We start from the raw sequence: 12534 nt of genomic DNA, 5'->3' as shown, positions 1-12534 counted from the left end.
GGTAAAAGTCAGGATAATAATAGTACTTAACTGTCATAGAGTTTCTGTGAGGATTGAATGAAAACAGTCCATGTAAGGCACTAAATATATAGCCCTTGACACAAAAGTACATGTCAAAAACTTTAAAAAATATCATGATTGCCAATTTGGGCCTGTTCAAATAAAAAGCCTCTGAAATTGACTATTTAAAATGAAGTCATTCTAGTCTTAGTCATAGAAATTACTGAAATTATTCCATAGCCCTGGCATATTGTAGAACTGCTCAATCACTTCAGACATGTCTGACTCTTTGCAATCCCATGGAATGTAGCCCACCAGACTCCTCTGTCCATGGGATGCTTCAGGCAAGAATATTGGACTGGGTTGCCATGCCCTCCTCCAGGGGATCTTCCTGACCCAGGGATTGAACCCGCGTTTTCTATGTCTCCTGCATTTCAGGTGGATTCTTTACCCATTGAGCCACCTGGGAAGCCCCATTGTAGGATTAAGTTGTCTTAAGGTGGTTGTGTGAAATTAGATTTCTAAATCCAAAGATGCTAAAAAAGAACAGGATGCTAGAAAGAACGGGACGAATAAGAGAATCTGCTTATTCATGCTTTCTCACGAAATTTAGATGGTCACCCATTTTCTGAATCAGTATGTGTACATATGTAAGAAATAATCTGCTAGATGACTTAAAGTATTTTAAATAATTGAGTGTATTCTTTTAAGATAATATTATGATGACTACGTATGTGTTAACAGTCAAGAGGAAGAAGAACAAGATGGTTTTCCAGAAGTACAGACATCCCCTCTGCCGTCGCCATTTCTTTCCGCCATCATTGCCGCCTTTCAGCCAGCAGCATGTGATGACGAAGAAGAAGCCTGGCGCTGCCACGTGGGGCAGATGCTGTCTGACACCGACGGCTCCTGCGCAGTGTTCACTTTCCACGTGTTCTCTAGGCTGTTTCAGGTCAGTAAGGTTGAAGATTTCTGAATTCGTATTACAGTTATCTGATAAAGTTACGGGGTTTTATCTAAAATCAGTATCTCAAATTTTAATATTCTCACTAGTTTCCTTTAACGTTTTTTACTTTCCTAAGGCAGTGATAATTAAAATTTACACTTTGACATTGTAGCACTGCTAGGACATTATACAGTGACTAGTACAGATACTTCCCCTAAGGTAATTAGAGTAAAACTTCAAAATAACATTTGATCAAATTCTGGAATATGCTAAACACCTTCAAGGACACCAAAGAAATATAAAGGAGGGCTCCTGCCTTTAAGGAGCTTTCGGTCAGCATCATAAGACAATCTATCATGAGTGTTCAATTCATTGGCACTTTCATTACTGTGTGGGGACCTTAAAATTTTTAACCAAGGCTGCTTCCATCCCTAAAAGTAATATGAGCTAACAGTTATTACTACTCACTTAGATGTGTAAGGCACTAGGCTAAATGTTTAACAGTAAGTAATTCCTACAACAGACCTATGTAATGTATTTTTAGCATTCTGTAGCTAGGAAAACCAAGGCTGACATTTAAGTCATTATTTTCCCAACTACCTGCCACCTTTCCACCCCACCTAAGCAAATTTTGCCCATCTTAGAAGACCCAGCTCAGTACATAATCTCACTGAAGTTTTCCCAGCCTTCAGTCTTTCCTTCCTGGAAGTTCTTCAGTGCTTATTAACTGGAGCATTTATTTACTTAATTTTGTAGTTTTGCATTGCTACTTGGTTTTCTATTTATATTCTTTTCTTTCCAGAGATACAAATTTCTCCATGCGTGAGACTGTGGCTTATACTTTGTTTTAAGTTAATCATAGTGACACCTAATGGTGCTACACATATACATGTAGGTACACATCCAAGTATTTGTATAGTAATTACATTGTTAATATCGCATCTGATTCATTCAGTGCTCACTATGGTTTAGGCACTGATGGTTTTATGTGAATGAATATTATTGAGTTTTGAGAAGATATTGCCCTTGGTGCATTTTGATGGCTTCAGTTGAAGTCAGCATGAGAGTAAACTATCCAAGGAGAGTAAACTACTTTTACTGAAAGTTTCATTTGGTAGAATTTACCTTTGGAAGATCTAATTCCTCATGCATGTGAAGGCTTTATTTCCAGCAATATCTTGCATGTACTCTTTCTCGCTTTCCTAATGAAAAAAATCTTAGGAATGGGTAGATGACTAGCATGTATCATTAGTTTCTTTTTTCAGGAATACTATACAATAAATCTTTGATCGTTTTTAGAAATTATCATGTTTCCTAAAGAAGTGCCTAAAAATAAGCATTTACACATTGATTTTTTAGGGTTCTATATATATCACTGCAATCATAGTTTTAAAACAGAAAGTTGCTCTAATTATAAAGTATGCTTTTTTACTTAAAGATTAAAATTATATGAAATACATTTTCTTATATTTTATCCACAGTCAATTCAAAGAAAGTTCGGGGACATAACTAATGAGGCAGTCAGCTTTCTTGGTGAGAGTCTGCAGCGCATTGGTGCCAAATTTAAAAGCTCACTGGAAGTGATGATGATGTGTTCAGAATGCCCAACTGTCTTTGTGGATGCTGAAACAGTAAGTTTTTACATGAGGCTTACTTTATCATAAAAAGTAAATTGGAATGGCATCACTCAGTAAATGGTCTTTTTTAAAGGTAATTCGGAATTTTAAAGTCTAAAGGTTCATATTTTCAACTTGATTATAAATATCTAGCAAAATGTAGTTCCCGTGTCCTATGTGCAGTGACTTGTGACTGTTCTGATTCTGACCTTTTCCTGCCATCACCTTTCACAGAGTCCTGGATGGGAAAGCTAAAGAATCATGCTTAGAGATGCGTACTTTTCCCTGATTCCTGAATCAAAGCTCATAGGAGAGGGCTAGACACATTTCCACACCCCCACCCTCCCGCCGCCCGCCCCCACCATGAAGAACCCAGAACTCCCTGGTCTTCTCCACTTGTCTCCAAGCACATTTGTAGATTATGTATTAAGACAGTTAAAGAATTATGGTTTTAAAAGCTTTAAGTGTATTACTGTTAAGGTATACACTGGTGGGACATGCCACTTTTGCCTGAGCCAGGTTTTAAAAGCATTAGAAGGCATACTTATCCTTTGACATTCCTGAAACCACACCGCACTCCTCTGTTTCAGTGAAAGGTCAGCCCTTAGTACAGGACAGTGGACAGTAGGGGACACTGGCTTAAGTTGGCTTGAAAATTCACTAACCCATAACCCCAAAGTTTTTGGTCTCAGGATTGTGATCAGAAATGGTGACCTGGATCAATGTGTTTCTGATTTGACAGCTGATGTCCTGTGATTTGCTCGAAACACTAAAGTTCAGTGTTTTGGAGCTGCAAGAACACCTGGATACATACAATGCCAAAAAAGAAGCAGCTGAGCAGGTCAGTCCCTTTTTACAATGTTAAAAAAAAAAAAAAAAAAAACGTAGTTACTTGTGACACTAGACATGCTAACCTGGCAGAATAGCCGAGAGGGAAACAGGACCTCTTACTGCTTGCCTCAGGGTTATGCTGAGAATGGTGGGGAACTTAGAGCTGCCTGTCCAGTAAATTCCTATCTTTAGCTTTTAGAAACTGGCCTTCTAAGAGTCTTAGAACACAATGGAACACTCGCTTTATAAAAAGCTTCTGTGTGGAGACTGTATAGCTGCTGTCAACATTGCAAGTAGGAATATGAAAGCAGTATTTCCCTGAGCAATGCATATGATGTTGTGGTCCAGAAAACCTGCCACTTGTGACGAACTGGTGATCTTTTTCCTGTGATGTGTATGGGTACATGAGCAAGCGAAGGAGAAATGAGCATGTGGTAGACTATAGACACTGCCTGCACAAAAATGTTTTTTTTAACTCCAGTCTGGCCCTGCAAAACACAGCAACTAGCTCTGTTCCCTTGGGGCAAATCCAGTATGTTTTCAATTGGCAGGGGCAGAAAAACTGACAGGAAAAAAAATGGTTCTCCTTTACACACAAACTGCAGATGGGTATTTTCTTCCTAGGAGGTCAATCTTTCTTTAGTAAGTACTAAATATCTATCACATGTAAAGGCCTATGAAGAGTGAAATGTAAAACCTGGTTCTTATTCCCTAAATATTCTAGATAGGAATATAAAGCACAAAGACTTTTGTGCCTTATGTAAATAATTCAGTTCAGTTCAGTTGCTCAGTCATGTCCGACTCTTTGCGACCCCATGACAGCACGCCAGGGCTCCCTGTCCATCACCAACTTCTGGAGTTTACTCAAACCATTGTCCATTGAGTCAGTGATGCCATCCAGCCATCTCATCCTCTGTCGTCCCCTTCTCCTCCTGCCCTCAATCTTTCCCAGCATCAGGGTCTTTTCCAATGAGTCAGCTCTTCACATGAGGTGGCCAAAGTACTGGAGTTTCAGCTTCAACATCAGTCCTTCCAATGAACACCCAGGACTTATCTCCTTTAGGATGGACTGGTTGGATCTCCTTGCAGTCCAAGGGACTCTCAAGAGTCTTCTCCAACACCACAGTTCAAAAGCATCAATTTTTCAGCGCTCAGCTTTCTTCACAGTTCAACTCTCACATCCATACATGACCACTGGAAAATAATTAGTAACCAAAGTAGGGATTATAGGATAAATAAAAGTACTGGTAATTAAAGAGACTTCCCAAAAAAAAAAAAAAGTTCCCAAAGTCATGTAGGTCTAATAGAGAATGGATGCAAACCAAATCTATGATTTCCAAGAAGAGGTCACTTCTGACCTACAGCCAGTAAGACCAAATCTCATAATTTACAGCAGAGGTACTGTTGCAATATAGTGGGACAAAAATGTTCTTTTCAGTAAATTGTGCTGAATCAATTAAAATCCTTACATGGAAGAGAAAAATGAATTTGATTCTTTCGTAAGCAATCATGTCACTATTTTTTTACCCTATCCCTTCCTTTGCTTCCTTTCTTCTTTTCCATCAAACAACTATTTTTTATTATTCAGTTTTTACCCCTCTAATAATTTTTTAGTTGTATTGATACATTCTTGTATATTCCTTGAGTCTTCTAAGAATCACAACTGAAAGCCTGGGGTATTCATCAGGGCCCACTCTCTTGGCTGAAAGTGAACAGTTTTGTCTCCCCAGCACCGTAAAACCAAAAAGCCTCTGCTTACCTTCCCAGCCTCCCAGATGCTACGGCCAGCTTTCTTAGCCTCTCCTCCTGCACGTGGTGAATACAGACATGCATGCCCAGGGGAAATGCACACGATGCCGCGCTCCCTCCGCTGCAGCTCCCCTTTCTCCAGGATCTCGACCCTTAGCGCCTCACTGCCTGTGACACCCCTGCCTTCCCAGCCCAGTGAAACACAGGCCACTACTTTTTGTTCAGCTTCTGAGCCCATGGACATGAATGAGCAAATCCCCTAGAGTAACGCTGGAATCAAAGTAGGGCTCTCCTGATACTTTTCTCTAACTCCCTAAATATGACAGTTTGATATTTACTAATATTATCAGTTATTTTGACTTCCTAGTTCTTTTTCAACTAGTTCTTACTCAACTTCCATAGTTGTCCTTCGAGGATAGGCCTTACATAAGCTACTCCATCACACCCAGATGCCAGACCTCTCCAGTTAATTTTTAACCTTTATTTGAGCCCTGAGTTAAAAAAAAAAAAATCCATCATGACAGGAAGACCGGTTAACCTGAGAACCAGGTCACTCTGCACAGACTGTCGTGTTCTGTGCGCGCTGACTGGGAAGCTGTGGACCCGTGCTCTTCCGGCCAGTGTCCGGCCACAGCACAGTAGGGTTGGAGCTTGTCTTGTAACAGAATGCAAATCAGAATTACGCAGAATAGTGCCCCCCATGCCATATCATAGGCATACAGTATAAAAAATACATTTAGTAAGAATAAGCAATTGAAAATTTTTTTCATCAGCATACTGGACACATTGGGCTGGACTTGTGATGAGGATGATGAACCATATAGGCATTCTGACTTTTGTGTGAACAGACATTCATGTACAAACTCCATAATAGATGTCAGCTGAATTTTGCTGATAGAGAGAAATCTGCTGACTAGCTTTTGACAATGGTTGCCAGCAGCTGTATCTCACCAGGAAAGCTTAACATGTTTTCCTTCTGACATGCTGTCAAGCACAGAGCCTAAGGGCCCAGGCAGGCTAGGGGGCCGGGATAAAGGGACGGAAGGTCAGAGACTGTTCTGAAACAACCGAGACACCTAATTTTCATTCTTTGCGTGTAGACCGCTAAGCTACAACTGAGAATTTCAAATGTCTAATAATGAAATATTTTCAAAGAATAAACAGTGTAGCTCGTGGTTTTTCTCAAAGTCCTAATGAAAAATGTCTTAGTTTCATATATATAATTTCAATTTATATTATTATATATTTGATAATATAGTATATTGTAATTTTATTATGTTTAATCTGTCACATAAGAAAGAGCCAGGAAGTCAAAAGAACTGATTATTTATATCAAACTGTTGAAACCTAAGTGCTTAGCTTGAAAGCTCTTAGCTTTCACTTCAGCTTGGAAATTCTGTGAGTTCAGTGTTCTTCCCCACTAAACCACAGTACTGTTATTTTCCTTTTATCTGGCCAAGGAAAAGTTATCTTAAATAAATATCCATCTTTAGGACTACCCCTGGATAAGGAAAATCACATTTGGCTTCTGCAACCAGTATCTCTTTGGAGATAACACATTTGTCATACATTGCTGTCCAAAAAGGAAGGAAAAAAACAAGATTTTAAATGGATTTTAGTTTCTGTTTCACTAATTAAAAGTGACACACATCTGAGAATTACACTTCTGATAAACGAACAGACCTGGTTAATTCTAAGTTGCCTTTATTAAACTGACATGAGGGGAAGCCCACTTTTCATTTCTCCGTCTTACATTAGACACAGGTCAAGTATAGGTTGTGAAGATTCCCAGTAAAATCAGCAAGGATGAATATTCTTTACTGAAACGGAGCACTACAAGCCCCTGGGATAGAAGGGAGCCGACTGCGTCTCCGTTAGTGAACTGTCCCCGGCATGTGCGGGTTGCCCGTAGACCGCATCCTCTGCTTGGGCTTGTTGCACACAAATGATTCTGCTCAAGTGGAGGTGAAAGTCTGTGTCCAACCAGTCCTAGAAATTCAGGTTCACTTTTTAAGATTTTTGTTCTGTATGTGCAGGCTGTTATAGTACCAGTTTCATTGTGTACTATGCAATTACTGTATTAAAATTTTACTGTTACTTATTTCTTCAGTGGTTAGACAATTGTAAGAGGACATTTGGTGCCAAAGAAGACATGTATAGGATAAACACAGATGCACAAGTAAGTTTCTTATTCTTAGTTTTGCTATATTTCTGTATCAGGTAAAATAATGTATATGCTCAAATGTCTTTATTTGCTATTCCTAAAAATAAAAAATATTTGTAACATTTTTCATTTTTGTTATCAGAACAGTTTTTGTAAATGTTAGGTTCAGTGGAATGTTGGCTTAGTAATGAAAAGCTCACTGTAATGAAAAGCTTCATTTAATAAAAATGAATGACCAGCTTGTGATTGAAGCTTAATAACATTCAATACATAAGCTCGATGAATATCTAGATAGTCCAGGTTGACTTTTAGTTGCATCTGCCTCTTTAAAAATTTTTTCATTCTGCATTAGTATTCTACAGATAAATTGGTCAAGAAAGCAAACTGGAGTAATACATTGATATTATTCCTTCCAAAGATGAAATTCTGGTTGGATAAGTTATGGTTTTTACTAGTAAAATTCAGTGAAAAAAACAGTAATATAGAGAAGAGTGCACATATATAACACATATATTAAATGAAGATAAAATTAAGACCTACAAATTATTTTAATAGAGGTGTAACTTTATAGGGGCAACATGCATTAATCAATTAATAGCCTCTGCATTTGCCATCAGAATTCTAATCTTTTACAATGTCAGACTGTCATAAAAGTTACTGTAGTGTTGTAATAAAAATTTGAAGTTTTACAAAACTGAAATGTTGAGAAAATAGCAGTATACTCTCACTAAATGTTAACTGTTTGCCATGCATTGTGCTGAGCATTTCATATTCATTATCTCTACCCATACAATTTAGTCTAGTAGGTGCTGTAATTATCCCCATTTTATGCAGATAAGGATAAATAATAAGCAATCAATAAAAATTTTTAAATAAGGAGAAAATATGTATGCAAATTAAAATCGAAACTCAAAGAAGCTAATTTCTCTAAAATCAGTAAGTAAATAGGATTAAGATTCAAACCTAGAAAGGCTGACTCCGAATCCTGCTGTGTGGTAAAGAAATTGTCATGTCATCCGTGTAAAGAAAGAAACAAGGCAAGATAAGGGATTAATCTCAGACTAGAATTAGATCCTTTGGTTCTAATTCTGTATTTGCCACTATGGCTTAAACCAGGAACAGACTGATTTCCTCATATGTACATTAGGCAGTCAGACTAAGTATTTCTGGTATCCGTCCTACTTGATGACAAGGAGTTCCATCTCAGAAGTCTATGTCAATTAAAATAGCTTGAGGTTTTCTCCTGAGTAAAAAGTGAAAACTCTTTACATTTAAGCCTTCCGTTTATATCTTAGCTCTCCTTTCACATTCTGCTCCTTGAGAGGAGAGGTCTCTTTTTATGCAACATTATGTACTGTCTGTTCCTATATACCAGTATAGCCATTTGCCTAATAAGCACTCAATAAATATTTAAATATTTATATAATCATATATATATATATATATTTATATAATCACATATATATAATCATTTGGTAAATGAAAGGATTATGTATATGCAGATTTCAACATACTAAAAAGCAATATTTTTAAAGGTACAGTGTTAACATTTTGTGTGATTTCTAGTAATTCAAAACTAAGAAATTATGTTTGTTATTTCCTATAGTTGTGATAATTATAAACTTTATCAGTGATATCTTTTCCATTACATCCTAAAGTGGATGCTATGGATATGTGTGTGTGGAGTTAGTTTTTATTTATGTTAATAGGAATGAAGATATATTTAAAACTCAAATAGTTTCCATACAAAACTGTATGAGGTAAAACCTCAGAAATTTAGATATGCTAATATGTTTGACATCAGATTGTGCTCAAATAACATTCACAGAATGACCATCCACGTAATTTATGGTAAGTTGTTCAGAGCTAAAGTTCACCTATGCTTAGCAAATCCCTTCTAAATTGATAGCAAAAATGTTATATAAACAGTGCTTCAGAGGAAACTATTTAGAAAAGCAGATTTCAAAAGGGACTTCTGAATATTTCAGAAGCAATATTTACATTATGATGATTGCTGCTTTAATTAGAAGTAATTCTTCTCCTTTAATGAGACTAGATCTAAGTTGCTGTAGATATTTTCATGTAATGATTTTTAAATATTCCATAAGCTTGATGTTTGAATCAAACCTACTTGGGTTAAATTTCTGAGGTTTAGTAAACTTCATTTGAAATGCAATTTAAAACACACAACTGCTCTCAATATTTTACCTTCTGATTCAGCACTAATTATGGTAACTTAGGATTTCAGTAGACAGCAAAGGGTAAGAAAGCCAGAACAAGCCATTTCAGAGATAATATTCTCATGGGCAGATACTTAATTATATAAAATTATATGCCAGTTCTCTTCTGAGAAGTAGAAGTGACTAATTAAATTTCTTATTGTAATTGGAAGTTTTCCACTTTACTAACAAATTTGTTACATTTAGCTTTTTTTAAGGCTATAAAAACCAAGATAGATGACCACTTTCAGTAGCCAACTTCCCAACATCCCACTAGTTTGATTTTATTCTTTATAGCTTTTGCACAATAAATAAACCATAGCCTAAATGTAATTTAGCTGTTATTTGGCAAAGAGTGAAAAACACCCTGGATTGTTATAGAAATGTCTAAAAAACTTTATTCTGGAAATGGCATCATAAATTTTTCTTTGGGGTGTAATTAAATGTTCTTCAGTTTGCCTGGGACATCTGTGACCCTAGTTAAAATGATTTCTGACACTAATTCTTGGTCTTTTTCTTCCTTTGTATTTTTTGTGACCCGATCACCTTCTTGCTTAGCAAATGGAAATTCTAGCAGTAAGTGACCTGTCTTAATTTATAGACTACTTATCCATGTCAGACAAACTGGTTTCATTTGCCATTTGTGACCTAGCAATGTTTTATCATGGACTGCTTTAAGAGTAGTGTGTGCTTTAGTTTTGCATATCCCTAATCCATGAAATGTTTTAGTCCTACAAAGATAATGAGGTTTTATAATTAATATGTACAACTAGCAGTTGCCTTTTTACACATCTCTAATGAATCTTCTTTTAAATTTCTTAATTTTAATAATCCAAGTGCATTTGTTAATTTGTCTTGTTTCAGTGAGATTATAAAAAAAATTTTTTTTTTAGAAAAAGGAATTAATTTAAAAAGCGAACTATTCTTACGTTTTTAGATGAGAGGTTATCCAAAGTTTTACTTTTTGCTTTATCAAGCACTTGTTGATAAATGCAATGAGATATATATCTCAATGTAGCAAAAGTATATGAATTTGTAAATTATTTTCATTATAAAGTTAAAGTTTTAAGTTCTAGTGAATCCTTTTTAAAGCATTCTATTTATTGCCTGCTAAAAAATTATATTTGTCTAATGTTAAAATGTATCACACTAAAAATGAATTATGTAACCAATAATCTTTAAATTTTTATTTTAATACCAGTCTTCAGAGCATCTTTCATCTGTGTTTCGTCAACTTCATACCATATTAACTTGCTTACTGCAGAAAAATAAATCTCAGAACAATTTAAAATAATTATTTACTTATAAGTTTTTATTGGAACTTTGTTGTCTCATCAAATATGGAAAATAACACCTGCATTTAACATGGTGTTATTTATTTCTAGGAACTGGAGCTCTGTCGAAGGTTATACAAATTGCATTTTCAACTGCTGCTTCTGTTCCAAGCCTACTGTAAACTTATCAACCAAGTCAACACAATAAAAAATGAAGCAGAGGTAAATACTCAGTTATACTAGGCATTAGTAACTGATCGTACAAAATTAAAATACATTCATACTTATTTCCTTGTAGGAGTGCTGAAGTAAAAGTCACTTACAGAGAGTGGCTAGTGGGTCTTTTTTTTATCCCCCCTAGTTAAGTATTATCAGTTTTTGAAATGATGTGCTATTTTAGGACCAGTTAGTAAATCTGAAAGCAGATATCCAGTGATCTAAAAGGTTCGTGAATCTTAAAGTTCGCAGTATCAGCAATAGATCATCTGTAATCAAAAATCAAGTGAAGCACGTCAATTCAATAAAGATAAAATTGTATTATGAAACCCCCTAACATCTTGTCCATGTAGCATTTCTGTAGTTTTAGTAACTCACACAAGAATAAACACGTCAAGAACACTGCGAGTATTAGAAATCATAGCATGAATAGATTTAAAGGTAGGGGCTTTAGAATCTTTCCCTCTTGCCAACCACTGGTACCAGAACTATCACCAAGTTAAATGCATTTTCTAAAATGGTTAAATTTACTTAAAAAAAAAAAAAACCACATACATACCGGTTTATATAAAATACCCTGGAGAAATAACCCTTTAAAATATAAAGACATCTCATTACTGTCAATTTTTTTTTTTTTTTTTTTTTCAGAATTCCAGGCCTTATGTTACAAAACAATAATATAAATGTATTTTTACTATCCAAGATGAAGTATGTATAACATCTTATCACATGTTAAAATATAGACCAATATAAACAACCTATTGTTTTACTTATTACAGCATATTGATAACATTTATTACATTTAAGATAACCTGTTGTTTTATCAGAAGTATCTAAAGACTACTGTTTGGCAGCTGAAATTATTCCAGCTGAATAGAGAACTTGAAATATTAACTGTCCTAAGTTTAACAACTGAAAATAATCTTGAAGAGAAAATATTACCATCATCAGATGTAATTTCACAGCTAAGTAAGTACTCAGTGTTGTTACTGAATGTACAAATTTGATCCTTTTAAGGTGTATTTATTTCTTTTAGGTCTTCAACATGTCAGCAGAACTTGCCCAGTTGGAAAGTATCCTCAAAGAAGCCGAGTCTGCTTCAGAAAACGAAGAAATTGACATTTCCCAAGCTGCACAAACTACTATAGAAACTGCCATTCATTCTTTAATTGAAACTTTGAAAAATAAGGAATTTGTATCAGCTGTAGCACAAGTCAAAGCTTTCAGGTAAAATGTGAAGGGATTTATAGGAGATGCCTTTATACCTAACTGGAAATTTATGATGGAGGTTGGGTTTTCAACTTGATGTCTCAGTCTTTGTGAAAGGAAAACATGATCTTATTTTGTACACTTACCAATACAATGACACCAATTTTAGACTTTGTTCATTCTCTGTGCTACTTTCAGTAATATTTGTTAAAATGTTAAAACAGATCCTCAGTGATTCACAAGGAAATTACTTTTTGTAAGTATTAACTTAAAAGTACTTAATCTGGAATGATTGCTGTGAATCTCAGGA

The 12534-nt window shown here is 35.6% G+C and overlaps 1 protein-coding gene across 10 annotated transcripts in view; it reads left to right on the top strand.

The window, feature by feature from the left end:
• The window catches only part of FRYL (FRY like transcription coactivator), a 297672-nt gene that overhangs the window by 282974 nt on the left and 2164 nt on the right, over positions 1-12534 (top strand). For 8 of the 10 annotated variants that reach the window (XM_070458031.1, XM_070458033.1, XM_020879792.2 and 5 more), the window contains 7 exons: positions 745-952; positions 2428-2577; positions 3305-3403; positions 7253-7321; positions 10084-10101; positions 10911-11021; positions 12052-12242. In XM_070458031.1, the coding sequence (XP_070314132.1) occupies positions 745-952; positions 2428-2577; positions 3305-3403; positions 7253-7321; positions 10084-10101; positions 10911-11021; positions 12052-12242 (846 nt within the window). The remainder of the gene's footprint in view (positions 1-744; positions 953-2427; positions 2578-3304; positions 3404-7252; positions 7322-10083; positions 10102-10910; positions 11022-12051; positions 12243-12534) is intronic. The other 2 variants (XM_070458030.1, XM_070458028.1) reach the window with 1 other exon arrangement.

Source organism: Odocoileus virginianus, chromosome 29 (assembly GCF_023699985.2).
Source record: "Odocoileus virginianus isolate 20LAN1187 ecotype Illinois chromosome 29, Ovbor_1.2, whole genome shotgun sequence".
NCBI lineage: Eukaryota > Metazoa > Chordata > Mammalia > Artiodactyla > Cervidae > Odocoileus > Odocoileus virginianus.
The sequence above is the reverse complement of the archived record's forward strand: the minus strand, read 5'-3'. Positions and strand labels throughout refer to the sequence as shown.